At 43.0% G+C, this 20,677-nt stretch overlaps 1 protein-coding gene across 4 annotated transcripts in view; it reads right to left on the bottom strand.

The window, feature by feature from the left end:
* The window catches only part of GRID2 (glutamate ionotropic receptor delta type subunit 2), a 678,620-nt gene extending 658,693 nt beyond the window's left edge, over positions 1 to 19,927 (bottom strand). For 3 of the 4 annotated variants that reach the window (XR_009114469.1, XM_058024555.1, XM_058024556.1), the window contains exon 1: positions 19,658 to 19,839. Coding sequence is in view for 3 of the 4 variants with exons in the window: in XM_058024555.1 (XP_057880538.1) it covers positions 19,658 to 19,745 (88 nt within the window). In the remaining variant the exon portion in view is untranslated. Of the gene's footprint in view, positions 1 to 19,657 lie in introns of all 4 variants that reach the window. The other variant, XM_058024557.1, reaches the window with a different exon arrangement.
* Between the last annotated feature and the right edge of the window lie 750 nt (positions 19,928 to 20,677).

Below are 20,677 nucleotides of genomic sequence, written 5' to 3' on the forward strand. Positions count from 1 at the left end.
GTAAGTAAATATGTGTATGAACAGTCTAGGAAGAATTCCCACTGCCACACTAAAACATTTTATATATATGCTGTCATCGCCTTGTCAAGATCTGGCAATACCACCTTAGCTACATATTACAGATCTTATCATTCAGAGGGAACAGAACATTCTGAGTGTGCCTCAGAGTGACATGGAAAAGCTCAAGGCATGGGCTTCTGTTTGTTTGCTTTGAAGCTCTGGATTCTGCTTATCTGCTCAGGATGCCCCAGCTTTTCAATGTTCCCTTGTAAGTCCTAATAATTGCAAAATAATATTCTGAAGATAGTGACAGAGCCAGAAACACTCACTGCTGTTCACACAGTGAAACAAGATGAGTGACTTGCCCAATGTCATGCCAGAATTAGCAGAAATGGCAAAAAAACAAAGGAATCTCCCAAGTGCAAGTCAAGTGCTTTAACCGTAGCAATATTCTTACATCTAAAGTGCACGACTAATCTGACCTTGCTTGCTCAGATAATATTTCTAAAGCTGAAGTTCTATTGTGAGTGTTAACATTTCTTCCTGTTAATATTTTAAATAGGACTTTACTAATCCAGTCAGTACAATAAACAATACAAATCTTCCTAAAATGTGAATTCTTAACACTTAAGACTTACAATTGCTGGGTAACTTTAAAAAAATCCTGCTTTTATTCAGTTTGGCCTGAAATGAAATAAAATAAAAATATTCATTATTTTAAAAAGCCTAGCAGATGAAGACTCTGAATGACTTTAAAATAAGCTGTGAAATGCGTGAAGTTTTCAGAGCTTATTCAAACTTAATCCCTTTAAATATTTGAAGCATACAATGTTGCAAACCTGCCGACTTCAGTGTAAAAACAAAGGAGTACATATATGATGTGCTTTTTACTTGTACCCCTCAGCCACCTGTAAAAGGCAAATACAGATCCAATAGGAAAATAAATTTAAGGGGAGTTTGCCGCCCTTGAGAGACACAACTGGAAATACTGACACATACACAACAGAACAGCCAGATGAGGAGGATGAACACCAAATCATAGGAACTCCACACCAAAAAGCAGGCCAGTAGGACTTCCTTCAGAACACAGCAGTGGATGTTTTCTGAATCACAGAAAAGGTGAAGCTGACCAAGTGGTGGCACACAAGTAAGGATATGCAGAGAAAACACTCATCGTGGATGCAGACTGCTCAGTGGAACAATGCTGAATATTTTAATCTCTTCTGAGGAAACATGGCTCACCTCTTTTTTTGAGCAGTGGGTGAGAAAACCATCTGATCACCAGGATTGTTACACCTGCTGTAGACATTCTGCAGGCTGCACATCAATTTAGTACCTTTCAAAAGGTACTAATTTGGAATTACCCCTTTCAAAACCCCACAATGCTTGTAGTAAGCTCTTCTGTCAACCACTGCATCATCTGTGATTAATATTTCCAGTGGGAAAGTTGTTTTCAAAAATACTTTTGTGTTTCAAAACCCTGGTAGGAAGAAGAACAAAAGGTGTGAAATTGAAGAAGCTTTTAAAGCCCACCAGGAGTATAGACATTAGTTCAAAAACAGATGTGTACTTCTCTGCCCTAACACTTGCTTTATCTTGTAGAATAAAGACATTGTTTTAGTTGGTCTGCTCTTGGGCGGATTTACAATGTCGCAGTATTGTATGTGAGAGGAAAAACAAACAAACACATAATCCTCTGGTAATTCATCTACAGATTTCAGGTTTAGGTTTTCAAACTGGATATTTTAGATTCTAATTGAAAGTAGTGCAGCAAATGCAAAAGAGCACAATTCCTCTAGATAACATGTTTACCTGCAACAGCAGATAAGAATAAGTGATAAAAGAAAGAGTTCGTTTCCTATTCATGGGGAGATGCACTAACAGTGCCATTTGAAAGTACCTAGAGCTAGTCAACGTAGAGCTTGACTGCTTTCATAAACACACATTTATATTTTTAACTTACACCCAAAGCCCCAGTTTCTGGCTGTAACAGTAGCAATCCACATCAGCACTTTCCACCCTCCAGTAAAACTGAGCGAACACTCCAGCTCCATCACTCACAATCATCTTGGAAGCATATCACAGAACAAGCTCGTCGCTTGCATCCAAATTTTGCCTTCCTAAAATAGAATAGCTTGTTCTAGTCATTGATGCAAAAAATACATTTTTACAACCAACAGTTGTACAGGAACCTTCCAAGCTCTCAGCTGAAATGGTATCACTGGCATTGGCCATGCAGATACAAGGCAGCACAAGGCAGAGCTCAACCCGAAGAGCACAGACAAGGTAGACAAGGCAAAACATGTTCAGTAAGGGGATCTCATTCTCCCCGTGGAAAAGAGAGGTTCAATGAGTCAAGGCAAAACCTGCACAGGTGCAACACTAGCTCACAAGGAGCCCTGATGATCCCACTTTGTTACTTCATGTGTGTCAATCACTGTAAGTGCTCCTGCAGGTCAGCAAAGAGTCCAAAACAGAACTCAACTTTCTCAAATTCTAATCTTATTTCTTAAGTATAAAACTGCTTTTTGTCTCCTTTCCTGTTAGCCACAATAAGAATAAAGCATGGAATAGATTATATACAAGGGTTGCCCTGAACAGACATCAGTGTAGTCCATCTTGTTCTGTCTTTAGTAGCTGGCAGTGATCAATGTCTCAGAAACACTGAAAATTAACTTGCTTCTAAATAAGGTTTTGCCTCTTCAGACAAAAATACTTAAAGCAATACAAAAGATTCTAAGAGCAATAGGAATGGCATGTCAGTGGGATTCCCACCTATGTTTAAATCTGAATGTGAAGATTTCCCTAGTCAGCCTCCCTCAATTCACACATGCACAAACACTCCACATGCATTACTGAAAGGCTGCTTATGAGTATTGGCAGCTACTAATGCAGTTGCAATAAAAAAAGGCAAGGAAGTAGTTCATGGGAGAGAGAAGGAAAGGATAAAAGGACAAGAAGGAATTACATAAATATAGAAGATATGATCCAAAGTCCAATAAAGTCAATTCATACTGATTTCATAAGTCATAAGAGATGAAGTCTGCAAAGGCAAAAAACAAATTTCAGCCCCAATGGTAGACATGTTTTTCCTCCAAAAGTTCTACAACAGAGGCCATGATGTTTTTATCTAAAAGAATCATCTATAAGATTGTTATAGTCCATTTTGTTTCCTTTTAAATGGCCCTAGCAGCTTTCCCTAACATGTGATATGGGAAATATTTTCTTCTATTTCCCCCATCTTATCTCCTAAAAAAAGTTTCTATGCACACACACTCAGGTCTCTCAGACTGTGTTAGGGGCTACACCATCACAGCCCTTGGGGATGATGAAAATAATGTCAGCTGTGAATTATGTGCCCGGCATAAGTGACTATTTTGAAAATCTACTTAGCCTTTCACCACATTCCAGTTAGAGATGAGAAAAGGAACACAGTCAGCAGTCTTTATCCTGATGACCGTTCCAGTAGGAGTTATTACCAAGAAAATAATTAATGCAAGATTAAAGCTCCATTTGAACCCAGCAACATGTTCAAATGCACACTATGTTCAGACAGTGAGATCGGGCAATGACACTTTCTTTCAGATCTTTACAGAACAGAAAAAACCTAAAGTCTGAGAATATTTCAAGGCCATAGTCAGTCAGCAGCACCAGTAGTCCGCAAAAATACTGTTTTGCATGACGTAAAAACCAATGCATCAAAAATTCTTTGTTGTGTCATTGCAAAAACTTCTTGGCTGCACAATTTATGATTAGCACTTAGGAATAAAACCCTGAGCTTCTCTATCTGTTCTTCACTTTTGATTCCACATAGATGCTCAATACAAACTATATATTGCAGATGACCAAGCATAACTAAGTTAGGTACTGTGCCCAGCCAAGTTAGCTCTAGCACCCCCAAACCAGTGCCACTTAGATCACGTAGCCAGCAAGAACCTAGAAATCCTATTTTATAAGGAGCATAAATAAGCATTTTAACAAGGATTTCATTACGTATTTTGGCTCCAAATAGTGTGTTGTGCTAATAAATATAATCTGTCAGCACAGATGGGGAAAAATAAGAACTAACAAGCAGAAATATTTCCCAAATAGTTTCAGGCTAAAACTATCATTGAAGCTTTTCTTTGCCTTTCTGGTAACATAGATACAAGAGCATTGTCCTGAGGCCTGAGACCAAGTAAATGAAGCTGATGGGAAACAAAACAGCAAGATTACAAAAACTTCACCATGGACTGCTTTTTACTATGCACTTTTTACAGACAGTACATCAACTAGCCCATTTTCTCAGGTACTCTCACCACAACATGGGTACGGGATGAACAGCACCAGGGAATATATTTTGCCATTTAGCTACAAACTTGCCTTAAAGCTGCTGCCTCGGGAACTCTTCCAGTTCCTCCCTACCATTATGCCAGATCTCAACATAAATATGCTTGCATGCCAATACACAAACACACAGTCATTCCATCTCAAAGGTATGGATCTCCATAAATACAGGGTTTTGCAACATAGGTACAGTGAAAATAAATGTCATTGCTGGTGTCAAATTCAGTCGGGAGGAAACGGCCCAAGACATGGTGAAGTGAGAACAACTGCTTGACAGAAGTACCTGCCAAGTGGCAGAGAACTTCCCTTTCTTGGCTTCAACCCTCAGCAATCCACAAGCACAAGAAACTGCTGGCATGCAGGTAAAGCCTTCACTGTCCTCTGGAAGCAGTTTCTGGGGCAGAAAAGTAAGTGGAAGGATGATCCCATCATGGGATGGGATGGGATGGGATGGGATGGGATGGGATGGGATGGGATGGGATGGGATGGGATGGGATGGGATGGGATGGGATGGGATGGGATGGGATGGGATGGGATGGGATGGGATGGGATGGGATTTCTGTTGGGAATGAGATAGGCAGGCAGCTGCATACACAAAACAGGGTAGTCGGGGTGGCCAGGAGCACATCCAAGGTGTTTTGGTGAGAAGGTCAAGGAAAGGAGAACCTTACACCTGCCCACCTAAGAGCTGGTTTAGCTGCCATGAGTCATTCCTCAGTAAACTGTATCAGGATATTCCTGTGTGAACTCACTCTCAGCTTTGTGCCATTTAGACCCAAAACACTTTTAGCCAGGCTACTCTCCCTTCTGCCAATCACACTTTTAAAAAGACACTTGTTTATTTATAAACAGAGGTAGATTACCAAGAAGGCTTTGCAGTAATGACTGTGTTTCTGAGCACTTCTAAATTTTTATTTTAAATCTCACAAAACACCTCTCTGCACAGTTTAAAGAAAATTCCAATGATTCTAAAAGAAGAAGCAGACAACAAACATGTGCCTTGCACAGCACTCTACCAGTTTTATACTCAATAATGGAGGCGAGAATTCATGAAGACCTGCACCAAATCACCAACTATGTCCCGCCTTGCCCTTTACTCTTTGGTGCTGGAACAAATGCTTTCCTCACTCTTGGTGAAATCAATCTCATTCTTTGTCAAGATGCTGGGAATAAGAGGGATCAGTAAAAAGACAGCTGCTAGAAATGGCTTTGAGTCCTTACGAAAAGATTTATGAGGTAGAGATTGGCCTCCTTAGCCCCACCACGAGTTGCTTCTTAATAAAGCTCAGCTCCTGCTCATATGTGCTTTGAATTTCTTAGTATTGAAACAGTTTTAAGAGGCAAGATAAACATTTACATACAAGGAGACAAGCAGTGAAAATTATGTGGAAATGCATCTGGCCTCATTTTTGTGCAGGTCACCACGTGACAGACCCAGCAGAGATTACTCAGCACCCAGTCATGATAAACAGAGATCCCTTCAAGGGGCAGCTTTATCGACTGACAGCTGTGGACTGGCCAATTCTATTTCATCAGCCCATTATTCACTGTAAATGTGTGAAAAATCCATCTGGTTTTATTTCTCTGTATGCACAATGTATGAAAGGAAACAAAAACCTGTCTAAGCAAAAAGCAAGAGCATGACAAGAATATTGTTATTGAGGTAAGACCTCATTCTCACAGCTCAAACAGTCTCTGCTCCCTCTGCCTCACACAGATGTTTGCTAACAAAATAGAAGGTCTCTCTCTCACATCAGATAAACTAAAATACCACTCTGTGATAGTACAAGACAACATAGTGGTTTGAATTAAGTAACAGACAGCCAAGAAATCATTCCTTCATCCTGGACTTACAGTTACTCAAACAATTAACTCTATGGGTAATCAGCCTGTCTACATGAAAAACAAGGAATGCTGTGTGGGTTTCCGAGCGGGATTTTGGAAGAGGTGAAGATCTTTACACTCAAAGCAACAAGTGAAAGACTTGACTCCTCAAACAAAAAATCAGTATCAGTTGTACTTCTAGCATGGAAAAAGAAAATAATGCAAAATAATAATACAGGATAGAACTGGTTTATAACTGAGAAGAATTGGATTTAGCCTGTGTTAGCTACATGGAGCACAAGGCCATTGTAGCAGTAGGCCTATGGACATACATACAGTACCTGTACCTCAGCAAGAAATGCTGATGAAGATTATTTCAGCTAAAAGTATATGAGATATGATCAACTCATGTGCAGAGCAAGCTGAATATTATAGTCCATGCAAGACTGAGCAAACAAAATTCAGTGAGTCCTTTTCAGGAGGGGGGAGAGAAAGACACAAGAAAAACTTCTACTTGGCCCCTTTTTCCCTTTTCTTCTCAAATTGAATGTTTATAAAATGCATCTTTTAATACGATCTCCAAAATCCTTTCTAAACTAGACAATCCAACAGCTATGTGTAGTTTGTCATTTCTAGCTTTCTCTTCGTACTCCCTTCTTTAAATATTGTGCAAGATTTGGCTGTTTACTACTATGAGTAAAGTAGCTTTATTGCTGATACAAAAACCATTTCCTAACAGACACCAGTTACACTGGCTTTTGGAATAGGTTCAAAACTGGTCAGACCCTCTTCTTACTAGAAGCTGAGTTACTTCTGCATGTTCAGCTGAGAGAAGTCTGGGGACGGAGATGTTCTGGTACTGAGAACATTTTCAGCCACAGATCATACTCTTCAGTGCAGACCAACTTTCACATTGCAGAACGGGCTGAGCATTCAGGTGGTGTTCAAAACCCCCCATGAGCACTGAACAAAGAACTGCCTACCAGTACACAGAAGTCATATTATAAGGAATGAAGATTTTTACATACCCATGTACAAGGATATGGATATGTAATAAGGGAGTACATCCCCTTGTTATTTTACCATGCAAACTGTATTTGCAGTTACCACTGAATTTTTGCTGTGATGTGAATGGAAAGTGGTTATAAACAAAAAGGATCTGCCTCAAAACTGGGGACCAAGCTGGAAACAGTTAGAAACAGGCACCATTCTAGTCATACACCACAAATATTTACTCCCTTATGTGAGCTGAGAGTGTGACACAAAATCTCTAATAGTTGGTGGTCCCCACAAAGAGATTGTGACTTCCTGAACTAAAATACTAATTTAGAGTTAGACTTTTCTTCATGCCATGACTCCTCTGCTCTTTCTGGGAATTATGGAGATTTTAAAATATTACTAATTCTCACTAGCAGATGGTAGTAGCACTTTGTCAGAGCATTATTACATTTAAGTTAACACTTTGGAATTTTAATGCAACGGCTCCACGACTTACTTCTCAAACCCTTCCATAAAAGGGCCATTTCAAAGCTTACATCTACAACTGCTGCCATCCTCTGGCTTCCATCAATTTTAAGAAGTGGCCTTTAAAATAGCAGTATTAAAAAATGATAAAATACTTCCATATCCAAAATGGTCAGGGGGAATTTGTGAAATGAACCGCAACAAGAAACCTCTGTTGTATTACTAAAGCAATGCCGACAACAAAATACATCTCCATGGCCCCTACTCCTGAATCTCTTTTAAAAAATCCAAATGCTGGTTACTTCTGAGGAGCAGACATTTGTTTACTCATTGCAGATGCCTGGAGGTGAGAGCAAAAGAAGTTGGCACACGCTTGTTCTGAAGGGAGGATTAGTCACAATGAAGGGATGAGGGCATCGGGGACGTTTCCAACAGCTTCCAAAGCTCCAACACCAGAAATTTCAATATTCTACTTGTTACTCCAAGTTAGTGGTACAAAATGATGCAAGGACCTTGTTTATAGTAAGTTAGCCCCTCTCTCCCTTTCATGTTGTCTATGGAAGTCTGTAAACCTAATATTTTCTGAAAACACTCGTACTCCTTACTTGATACAATACAAAGAGCCAATTAATTCTAGCCTCAGGGACATTTGGCAGTCTTACAAAAAATGGGGGGGGAAATGCATCCCTTTAAAAAAATGCTAAAAAACTCCAGCCCCACGGTACTTTAATGAACAGACTTTTTTTTTTTTTTTTTAATGACTAAATCCTGAGAAGATGATTTTCTGCAATAGCAGTTTCCCATTGCTATCATTATCTACCTTTCCCTGAGGAAGTATTTACTTTGCCATTCCATAAATCATTCCCTGTTATTAGAGATCATTGTTCTCAAATAGAAAAATATCCTGAAAAACCATTGTCCCAATTCTTAATGTGTCTCATTTATAGGAAACCCAAGCCACTGGCTGTGCCTTTGCAGCCTTGAATGGGGGTTGGACAAGCTTGATGTTGACAGAAAACCAGACCAAATGAGGACATATGCCACAAGATAAGTGTGAAAGGAGATCCACTCACCACTCTGGAGCTTCACTGAAGAAAGATGTAACTTTGAAAGCAAGCTATGCAGCTATTTGAGATGAGGAGAAAGCTAGCACTCGCCCCCTCATTCCGTGAAAGTCACGGCAGGCTGTGCATCCAGAAGCAGGCTGCATTATTTACCCTTTCCTCCCTCCCTAAATTAGGTCAAAAGTCCAGGGAGCAGAAGCTGTGGCTGTGTCCCTTCCTCCTACTCACCAGCCACAGAAGCTGGGTTTAAAAGGAGGCATGGCACAGACCAGCCTATGAAAGAAAATGCTAAGAGTGTCAAGGCACAGGAAGGTACAATACACTCAGAGTTACCCTGGGAGGAGAGGAGTGGAAGCTGACACTTCAGTACTCATTGTCTGCATCTGTGTACAATGGTATTAAGACAATAAAAAGGTAAAATGGATCTTACGTCTCTGCCAAGTAACCAGGTACAATTATTGGACGAAAAAACCCAAAAAATTAAGATCTATCACACAAAAGAAATGCTTTATGGTACAACTATAGAGGCTAGACAGGGAGAAGCAATCCTATTTTCTAATCTGTAATTTAGTTTCTTTAAAACTTAATATTATCTTCTAGCTATATTGTTCTCAAAGCACCATTTGCATTGTATTATTAAGCTTTTCAGTCATATTTGTGCCATTCCAGTCCTTTCTTCCTCTGGATTTCCCAACTTTTCTCGCATGCTTAGACATATACCTCCCCTACAAGGCCTGCCCCAAACATAAAGCTCAGTTTCCAAACCACATAACATTTCCTGCTATTTTCTGAAGGTATCCTGCACTGCCCATCACTCAAGCTAACCCCGCAATGTTTCCTGCATCCCTTGACCACCCAGCCAACTCCCACCACTGCTGAACACAACCCTCCAATCACTTTCCAAAGCTCCCACATAAAAAGCATCACTAGAACACTCCCCACAGCAGTTCTGTGGCACAGAACATGTTTTTTTCCTGCCCACTGCCTTCAGCCCTTTCATTTAACACAGGCCCTATACTCTTTACAACGCTGTCAAAAATGGGAGAACTTTTCCAGGTAAATGTGCATGTATCTCATGTATCAAATTTCTCATGTATCTCCAGGACGCAATCCAATTCCAGAACAGGAGAGCTACTTTGAGGAGCTAGATAATAATTTCTCCAGATTATTTCACTAATATTTCCGCAGCAATACAAAAACCTTACGGGACTACCAAAGGAGGCTGCAGATAGCTGCAGAATCGCTGACTGTATTTATATATCTCTTTCAAACTAAGTAGGGAATTTTGCAACATATATTGTTCCACTTTCCAAAACAGGGGTGTTTTCTTCCTACCTAGAGTGAGAGTAGGCATGGGCATTACTCCTGTACTAGGTAAACCCATAGAGGAACATGGTGGCAGCTGATGAGGTGATGATTGCTTCTATTTGGCCAATTTTATCAATGTTACTGGAAATAACATATTGTAGGCAATAGTTACAAACACATTGCTGCCCTTAATTTCTTGTCAGCTCTTTCACCTCACAGCCCCAGATCATGAACTTCTGATATCAGCCATGCAGCCCTGCCCTGACAGGACATCCCTGTAGACATTCCCACCTGCTTTCATCCCTTTGTACCCAAAGTGATCACTCACAAACATCAATGAGTGAATCTGCCTCTCAAAAGACACAGAGTCTCCAGGTGTACAAACTGAGCTGCAGAGAGATCCAAGCCCTCTCTTTCACTTCAGCTTCAAATCTCCTGACAGCCAACTTTTTGTTTCATATTTGTACAGCTTCCAGCACAGTGTGGGGGGGCATTTCACTCCTTGTATTCACGTTGTGGCTTCCTGCCTGCAAGCAAAAAGGCTCCCAAATCTTCATGTTGTTACCTAGGGTGGAAAGTAATGCCATCCCAAATTACAGAAAAATCCAGTCAAGTATTTTCAATAGTCCTTCGTATTAATGAAAAAGTGTGTATTTATATATTGTAGATGCATACATCAATACATACCCCAGTGCTTGCTATCAGCCAGTAGCATGGAGCTAGAACACCTCCAGAATAGTAATGTTTTAAAGATATTTACAGCAAATGCATTAGTGGATATACTTCAATACTGCTTCAGCATATTTATTCACAAAGAGGAAAGCCAAAGGAAGACTACCTCTAAGAACTATAACCAACTTTTTGAGGTGTATTTGACCTCAAAAGAGGTCAAGTAAGTGGAATTCCAGAGAAATTTCCAGAGAAAAAACAGTTTTATTCAAGTAATAGATATCTGTGTTATGGCGTGCTTAACTTTTTCCTTACTGGACATTAAAAGCAGATATTTAAGAGCATAAAACACAGTGACCATCACAACTTCTTGCCATGAGCCAAGTGTGAATATGAGAGAGAAAGAAACTAACAGAAACAGTGAAAGAGAGCAATAAATGCATTTTAATATGACCTAAACAGCTATCACTTTCACTTGCATTTAACAATGCAAGCCCACACTGTGCCCTGGCCACACACTGCCACTACTCTACAGTGGCCTCACTGAGCAAGAACTGTGTCTTCTTTACTGTCTTCTTCCCTTTGACAACCCTCTAGTACATTAAATGGTTTTTTAATGTTTCTCAAATGTTTAAGTTGAAGACTATAAAGACTTTGCAAGAAGGCAAAGGATAAACAAAAAGAAACATCCTTGCTTGGTAATACTTGGTCTAGAGATACCCCCACTGTGTGCCTTCAGCCCAGCCAGGCAAGTATTAACACTGACTGTAATCTGTGAGATAACTCTGCAGTGGAGTCCTGGCACCTGAGAAATACAACTGACATCTCAAAAACATCCCAAGGGCTCAGGAGTCTGAGCTTGACTGAGTTCCTCCGTGCTTTAAAACCAAAGCAAGTCTGTCATCAGGTTTGGGTCCCAAACACAGGTCTGGAGTTGGCATCCCAAGGCAGGGAAGCCCACCCTGTGCAAAGTTACATTTCTCTATTTCAAAATGGGTTTGCAAAATTGATATATCTGTGTAGGTTAAAATTTGGCATAGCAAATCCAAGCCTGGCATTCAGGTCTGCTGTTCTGCCATCCTCTGCTCTCTCCAGAGCTCTCATCTGGAGCTCCTTTCCACAGCACTGGAGCAGTGCTATTTGATTTTGATTTATCGCAAGTGAATTATTATAATGAAATCACCATCTCGATTTAAGCCTCTGAGAAAGATATGGTTGGACTAACAAAAAATTGTTCTGCAAAACAAGCAATTACTGTTAGGTTCACTGGATATTGGCCTTAGCAATCCAACTGATTACAGAAAGTTAATGTTTTAAAAAGCAATGAAAAAATAAGGTATTAAATCCTTTAAATCTGCATGAAAGGCTCCAAGAGGAATTTTACAGTTATTTTCACTGCATATTTTATTAGATATGTGATATTTTATTCATGGGTAAAGCAAATATAACAATTAGGAATAATTAGCATTTCAACACAGAGTGTTATCTACTACATTAAAATACCCATATAACTCCTCATTTAAATTCTTCTCCTGACATTTTTTTTTCCTTTCTGGTTCAGGACTTTTCCACTGAGCATAGCATTTACAGGAATATTATACAGCTCCCAAAGAAATAGAAACAGACAGAACTAGTGGCTTTTGCCTTTGATATCTTATTTTCTTCCCCTCCTTGCATTTCTACTCATTTTCTTTTTCAATTTCCTCTTGAGTATAGAGCTTGTCAGATAAACCCAGCACAACTTTCAAGAAACTTTTTCCCTTTCATCATTTCTTTTCTACCCTACTCCCCCACCATTCCACAACTAATGTGTATAATGGAAATGTACTTTACATCTAGCCCTGCTCTTACAAATCCATCAGTTTACAGTTGACTAAAAGTAGAGTAATAGTCTCTGTACCACCTCTTCCACCATAACTTCAGCGCTGCACAGAAATGCTGTAGTTACTCTATTATCCTTTCTCTTTACCTAAGGGTCACTTTTTATGAGCGCTTCTCTCACAGCTCTCAGAATATCCCTGCCTTGAGCTTTTGTGGTGAGCCCCACACCAAAGCAGGAAGAAGTCTCTCCAGCTGAAGTGCACTCTGTGGTACAATACGGAACACAAAATACCTCCTTCTCTGAATTAAGTATGTTATCACTGAAACCAGGACATAAATTCTAAACCTTACAAAATTACAGCAGTGCACAACATCAAATGTGCTCCCTTGCCAGATTTCAGAACTAGCATCCAAGCACCAGAACATTTCATTTACTAACCTTCAATTTCAGCCTGTGTCCTGCCTGTTAGAGAGATCACTTGCGAGTCTCCAAGTCACATAAGTCTTTATTAATTATAGTGGTTGCAGGCACAGGAGAATCTTTCCCTTAACTCCATCAGTTCTCACAACTTCTTGGCCAACAACAGCCAGAAACCAAAGCCTGACACTTGTATAGAAGAATAGCAGAGTAAACTGCCCTGATGGTGCTCCTGGGAAATTCACAAAGATACAGCAAGAAAGACACATTTTCCTCAATCACTCTTCCTTCCATTTCTGTCTAGATGTTTAAATTACCATGACAATAACACACAATTATATTCTGCATCTGTAGTGGTTGACAACAGCACTTCCTCTTCCCCACGTGCTGCATCAAATGCACAAACCAGCTAAAAGCTGACCCAGAAGGCTTTGCCCAGGCCTTCCTTACCTGATGTTGAGGATGGATTAACCATCACTCCATCAAACTGACCCAACATGCCTTTACCACACACCCCATGCCACACTGCACCCCCTCAGTATTGCACCTTTTCCAATACAGCCTGCCAGCCTAGATGAGTCAAAGCCACGGTCAACATCACTCCAAGACCAACCAACACAGCTCATTTTGGTAACTACTGCAAGCAACAGGACAGCAACTACGTCCTCATGGACTTAATACATGGTGCAGGAGGATAATGTAGCACCAGAGAAGGAGAGGAAATGCATCTGTGTGCAAGAAGCCCTGTAGGAAGCCAGTGGCTACACGGCAAGCCAGGGGTACAGAACACATCAAAGAAACATGAGCTGTGATGAGCAGCTCCCAGCCACTCTGTCAGGGTGCCAGCAACCTGCCTGCTGTGCTTTGCTCTTGGGCTGTGACAGTCATGCTTGTCTCCTGGCACTTGTAGGTAGCACAAACTTTATCTGGGCTCTCATAGATGGGACTGAGCATGAGCAGAGCCATGAACTGGAGTCTAAAGTTCATAGGATGCACAGGTGTGCAGCTGCTTTGACATACAAGCCAAGACTGAATCTCAAGTCAAGTTTTTCTTCAAAATTTCCCCAGCTTAGATAACAACTGACTTCTTCTGGAATTCAAATCTAACTGAAAAAAGAAAGTGACAACTGAATTTGCAGATGCAGAAAGGTATCTGAATTTGCCTCATTACTAATGTATCACATGAAGTCAATCTTTGGCACATACTATGTTTCATAATATATGTGCAAAACGTGTGCTCAAAGTTTGATAATTTTCTCATAATTGCTCAAAATATTAGAATACTATTTCCTTCTCTCATTGGTCACTTGTAAGTCCAAACATCAACAGTACTATCTGTGCCTAGTAAGTTTTTAAACACTGAAGATAAATATATGTTTGGATTGTGTGTAGGTGGAAAGAGTGTTACCATCTTCTCATAAATAAACCAGGTAATTCAGAAAATTTATTAGAAACTGATGGCCAAATATAACTACTCTTTCACATAAACTGTTTTTAAAACCATTTCTTCCTGTGCTGAAAAAAAAAAGTCAAGCAGTAGAGTAGCAGTAACAAAGAGTGAAAATACAAACCTCAACTCAAAAGGGAAAAGCCTCCAATAAATTTCAGCCAAAACCAGGCTGTCATGGCAGATTATAGATAGCTATATATCAAATGGAAGAAAATGTTGTAAGTTCAAGTCTATATCTAGGGAGTAACCTAATGGCTTCCAGAAGTCATCTCTTGCCAATACCACTTGCTTTCCAGGGCCAGGGAGTAGAAGAGACCCATACTTAATGCCTTTGTTCATTAAGTTAAATGAACCTTAGTTGGTAGGTTTATGTAGTCACAGTCTTGAAAGATTTTTCTCCAGTGTGTTTTTTCAGAGATGGCATTGTGAGAATAAAGGCTCAGTGCATCCATAAGTAGTCATGTGAAAGCACAGAGCAGCAGCAGTGATTGCCATGTCAGACATTTGTTAGGGCACCACTTGAAAACGGATGGCTGATTTTTTTTTTTTTTTACTCTGCCTTTATCAAGGACAAAGAACCTGATATAACACTAAGAGTTATTTAAGAACATGAAAAGGAGCTGCCTGCTGCAGTCAGCAATCCACAGGCTCAGTTTAAAATCTCCCAAAGTCAACTTAGCCACTCACCTGGATTATGACAGACTCTGGATCAGGCCCTGATGATGACTAAGAAACACTCCAGAAAGCAGTGACACCTAATGGCAAACACACCTTTGGATGATGGCAAACCCTAATCTATGGCGTGCAGAGTCACCCCTCTTCAGCTACAGAGTAACTAACACACATCACAGGGCCTGAAGCGCTGCCACAAATCCAAGCACCTGGGAAAGTGTTTCGGAAACAAGGCACACATAAGCAGGGAGGTTGTCACGCAGGCTGAGCATTTAAGTGGAACAGAGTTACTAATAGAGCTCCTGGCTGCTCAGCCCAAGCACTCCGGGTTCCAGGACTCACTCAGAGGTGTGTTTAAAATAAGCAAGTAACCTCCTCACATCCTAGAGCAGGGACAACAGGGACCCGAGTGCTCCCCTGCAGACACTACAGGCACACAGAGATTTATTTGGTTTTAATAAATCTGTTTTGCTTGCTTCTCTTGTGCTTTACAAATGTATGTGAGAGTACTGTAATGAACAGTTAGTGGCGTGCACTACATACCTCCTAATGAGGCTTCACCAATAGCACAGCAAATTAAATTCCTATTACCAATTCACAACACAACCCCAGCTGCACTGTAGCACATCAGCTTACAAGAAGAAATGAGACAGGCATCCCACCAAACAACAAGAATTCCTTTCCTTTTTACAGAAAAAAATACATTTTAGTCACCACCAACATCCAGAGAAGAAACAAGCAATAGACCCCATGCTGGAATTGCCTTGATATCATTAACATGGTACAGAAGAGCTTAAAGGTGTGAGCCAAAACTCAGGATCCAGCAATGCTGAGAACTTGTGCAATAAAAGGAATGCAGCAGTCCTGGCCTACAAAGCTGAGAGGAGTAAGGTAAGGGCAGAACTGATTTTCTCTCTCAGGAAAAAAAACTTTTATCTATAAATACATTAAAACCAGATGTATGTAGAAGCATATATAATACATAGCTATATCTATTTATGAAATTTCCATTAAAAATAAAAAACGCCAAGGGCAATACACAGTTGACTGTGTATGACTAAAGTTACTGATAAACATAAAAACTAACTTGAGGTAGTCAGGGAGGCTGAACTAGATCAGCCTTCAAAAATCCTGTAGAGTATTTTTTCAGCAAAACTTTTGTACCACACCATGTGCCTGCTGCCCTGGGTGATTTTGCAGCACCCAATACACATATATCTGCCTATGTGTTTCTAGAGACACAATAGGAAATCCATAAGCATGAACAGATGCATTACTGCGAATTTATCAAGGGAAAATAAGGAGCACAAAGTACAAAATATAAAAGCACGAGACTATCAGCAGTAGAAGATACAAAGCATAGGCAAATTGTGTGGTTGACAAGGAATGCCACCTAATTCCTGCTTAATTAAAACACTGTTCCAAACTCCTGTTTAGGGAGTGGGGAGTGTGGGACAACTGATGTATGAAGGAACTATCAGGCAGCGTGGCTAATCTCAAAGACTTGGGAGCTTTCGAGCTACATAAATCAGAGCGACTTTTTGAATAGCCTCATAAAACACAGAATCATTACCATTCCACTCACGACTTTCAGATTCTTCCTACAGCATACAGATCATTAGGAAACTTCTAAGCAATCAAGTAATGTGGGACTGATGAAATTACTCAATCAATGCATGGGCTGAGAGAAGCAGCATAATACAGGATTGCACAGTTTTGACATGGTAACCCTGCCCCTTTCTTTTTTATATAAGGGTAAGGAAAATTATAGTGGAGTCGATTCATTTCACCATTTTCACAAGAGTGCTTAATGTAGTCTTTCTGAACTGCCAGTTCCTATTTATAATAGCAGGGCAGCAGAAACGTACAGGCTATAAGCAGCTCCACCAATGTTTAAAATATGATACAGGAAAACCTTTCTTTTTAAATGTGCACATGTACATATGCACAGACCTTCTCTAGAGATCAAAACCACAATCTGTACACAGGAGACAGGAATATGAAAAGGCATTATCACAGATACCAGTCACTGTATCCCTCCCACTGACATCACCAAGTTGTTAATGTCTACTCACTAAATGGTAACATTTTTTTGGCATTGTCTAAGAGAGGACTGATAAAACACTTTGAGACAGAAAGCATCCTTTTACAGGAAACACATAAAATAAAACATAGGCAAGCAAGAGAGTTTGTGCATTATATTGAAAAAAGTATGCCCTATTAGGAAAAGGGTATGCACAGGTTATTCTTATGTTATTTCTTATGACCATCTGCCCCTCTCAAACATGGGAAAATATTTTCCACTTGAATATCTTAGCACTGCAGAATGAAAAAAAGATAATGCATGTATTCTGTCTGTTGCCTAAGGCATCAGAACTACCACTAGTAGTATTTCTTTTCCCTTGAACTGAGCATTTTGGTTTTTTCTTTGGCTTTGTAAGTTCTTCTGTAGTTAATTTCTTCATAGAGTACCCTGCTACTGCTTTTTCTCACTCATTTAAATAAATACAGTTTTTTACTTATGCCTACATATTTTACACATAAATTTATTTCATACAAGTGGAAGAAAGCAAAAAGGGGTCAGAAGATCAGGTCACAAAATACAGTGGTGTTACTTGGGGCCAAATTTTCATCTGTGAGCTGTACAACTTGGAATATTTAGCTGTGTACTCATTTACTGTTAGTTCTGATTTCAGGTAATTTATTTTCAGAGTATTCATTTTAGTAGATGTAAAGCTCTGTGTACCAGTTATACAGCTTGCCATTTTCATGGCAGCATAAAGCGGTCTATAAAAAGAGCTAATCCCCTTGTCAACTGTACTAATTGTCTCTCAAGACAAATTGTGTTAGAAGCAACTGCTTTGGCTCTGCTAGTTTGGGTTGTTGGGGTTTGTTTGCTTTCAGTGAGGATTCACTGCGTTGATGTATCACTAACAGCATTATTTAAAAAATAATTAAAATGTGTTGCATTTATCAAATAAAACTAATAAATCAAATAAATTTTCGTTAACACGAGGGGAGAAAAGCTGCCGTCTCCCCTGACGGCAGTGCAAAGGCACACGGCTCGCCCAGCAGCGCTGCCTCAGCCGGGAGGATGGGCGACAGAGGATTGCAAAGAAACTCCTCATATGCGGCACAGTCAAAATTTCCCCCCAAATCCTAGGATTTAACCGCTTGTTACAAGCTCTCGGGAAAGAAACCCTAAGACGTAACTGTCTCCTAGTGTCGCTTTAAGAGTCTGCAACTGGGAAGAATTTAAAAAGTCCTTCTCCCTTTAAAAGGAGGGCATAGAGAGATGCCTCCCGTGCAGTATTTGCTGCTCCAGTCTCACACAGCCAAAAGGACTGACCCCTGTAAAGTTGCGGTTCCTAAGGGCAGCGCTGGCTCCTGGGCTCGGGGACAGCCACACGGAGGGCTGGCGCACCGCTGCCCCAAAATCGGTCCTGCGGGAAAGCTCCCGACGGCCGCGCTTCCCAAACGCTCTCCCCGCTTCCCCTTGCACAGAAACCCGCTACGGATCCCCACGACAAGCCCCGGCAGACATATTTATAAAGGCAACCGCGGGGAGAGCGGCAGCTGCCCCACAGCCGGGGCCGGCACCGCCCCAGGACCGTGCCCGAAGCCCCGGCGGGACCCTGCCCCGAAATGCCCCTTCCCCGGGGCAGGCGGCGCCCGCCCGCCCGTCCTGCCGCCCCCGCTCCGCCTGCGTGCGGTGCCTGCAGATGGGCGAGCGGCCCGGGGGAAGCGCCCTCCTCTCCCAGCTCCGCTCCGCTCCCTCCCCGAGCACCCCCGGCCGGCCAGGGGGGCCGCCCGCTCTCGCCGGCCGCGGGAACCGAGCGCCGCTCGGCAGCGCTTCCCAGGGATGCGCCCGCCGAGAGGGAGGGAGGGAGGGAGGGCAGCCGTGCCGGAGATGGCACGGGGAGCGATGGGATAACGGGGAGCGAGGGGCACGGGCGGCGGGAGAGCGGGCAGCGCCGTGCTCCGGCATCAACCCGAGCTGCCCCCTGCCCTTCCCGGGGCGGAGGGGAGGGAGGCCGCTGTCCTCGCCGGGAGCGGCGGCTCCGGGAGGCGCAGACGGTGGCGGCCGGGCAGGGGGTGCCGGCGGCCGGAGCCCCCCGCCCGCGGCACGGGAAGCGCTCACGTTGCCAAACCACCTGTTCCGCCGCGGGAGAGGAGGGCGGGGAGGGAGGGAGGAAAAGTGCGGGGGGTGGGGGCTTCGCGCGGCTGTCGCCCTGGTGTGAGGAACACCGGGAGGCGCGGGGCGTCCCCCGGCCCAGGGCGAGCCGGGGCAGGCGGAAGGCAGGCTGGAGCCGAGGGGCGGCGGGGAGGAACCGGGCAAGTGCCCGAGCCCTGGGCGCCCCCATCATCCGCCTCATCAAAACCTCAAGGTCTAAAGCACGCACAGTCCCCGCCGCCAAGAAACCTTTACACAGCGCGGTAGGGGAAAAAGAGGACGCCTGAGGTCCTGGTGGAAAGCAATTCTAAGAGAGGACTCAACAACAACAAAAAAAAAGCAAGCGATCAAGCGATAAAAGACAGTGGGGCTACGGGGGGAGGGGGAAAAGCTTCCAAGAGAGGAAAGGTTGCAAAGGAGAGCTGGAAAAGTGTCCAGCAGCACCAGCAGGCGCAGCACCCCCTTACCGATATGAATGATTGAATCTGCAATCGCCGCTTTCCAGGTTCGAGTCCAACAGACGGACACGACCAGGATGAGGGAGAAAACTTCCATCTCCTCCGGAGGTCCAGGCTTTATAACAACAGATCTCTTCGCCAAACGGTGCTGCCGCGGAGGACAGCGCGGCGCAGGAAGCCCAAGAGTTTGAGGCGCAGCCGGAGGAGCGTGTAAATCCCGATGGCTGGCGCAGAGCCGCGGCTGGTCAGGGAGCGAGCCCGGGGCTCCGAGCGCTTCTCTCCTCGGCGAAAGCCCCCGTCACTTCGCGGGGCTCCTGGGCAGCACCAGAATTGCTGGGAGCGCCGGCAGCAAATCCATCCAGCCCGGGCGCCGCCGCGGGCAGCAGACGCCTCTGCTGGTCAGACAATCCCCATCCTTCCGCCGGGTCCAGGGATCCGCTCGGTCCCGCTGCTGCACGGCAACTTCCAACCCACACCACGCACACGCTCGCACACAGACACAGACACGCAGACACACACACGGGCAGACACGCACACGCCAGCAGACACCCACAAACCCTCTTGGCCGGAGAAGCCCCAGGAGCCCGCAGCAAATAGCTCGCCTTCAGCGAGGTGGGAGGAGCGGGCGACCGAGGGAGCAGGCGATCCCGCTCCCGGCAGCCAGATTCCTGCAGGAAAAGCCCCCCCGGAGGCCAAAAAACAAAGTGAACTTCAAGGTAATGCAGATAGTAATGCAGAGATTTCCCCCCACCCTTCGCTCAGAAAAATCGCTTCCCACAACTGGAGGAAAAAAAAAAAATAAATCTGCCAATGGAGCCCAGCGTGCTGTCTCTGTCGCGCAAGGTGGTGGTTGGACAGGGCAGAAGCGAGAGGAGGAGGAGTACCCGGAGCGAGGCAGAGGAAGGCAGATGATGGTCTGCAGGTTGCTTTTGGATCTTGCTTTGCTGGTGGGATGCAGAGAGAGCTGGCAGCTCCAGCACCAGCCAGCACGTTGCCTAGAAATGGATCACCTAGGAGAAGGAGAGAGAG

This window comes from Melospiza georgiana, chromosome 5, assembly GCF_028018845.1.
Source record: "Melospiza georgiana isolate bMelGeo1 chromosome 5, bMelGeo1.pri, whole genome shotgun sequence".
NCBI lineage: Eukaryota > Metazoa > Chordata > Aves > Passeriformes > Passerellidae > Melospiza > Melospiza georgiana.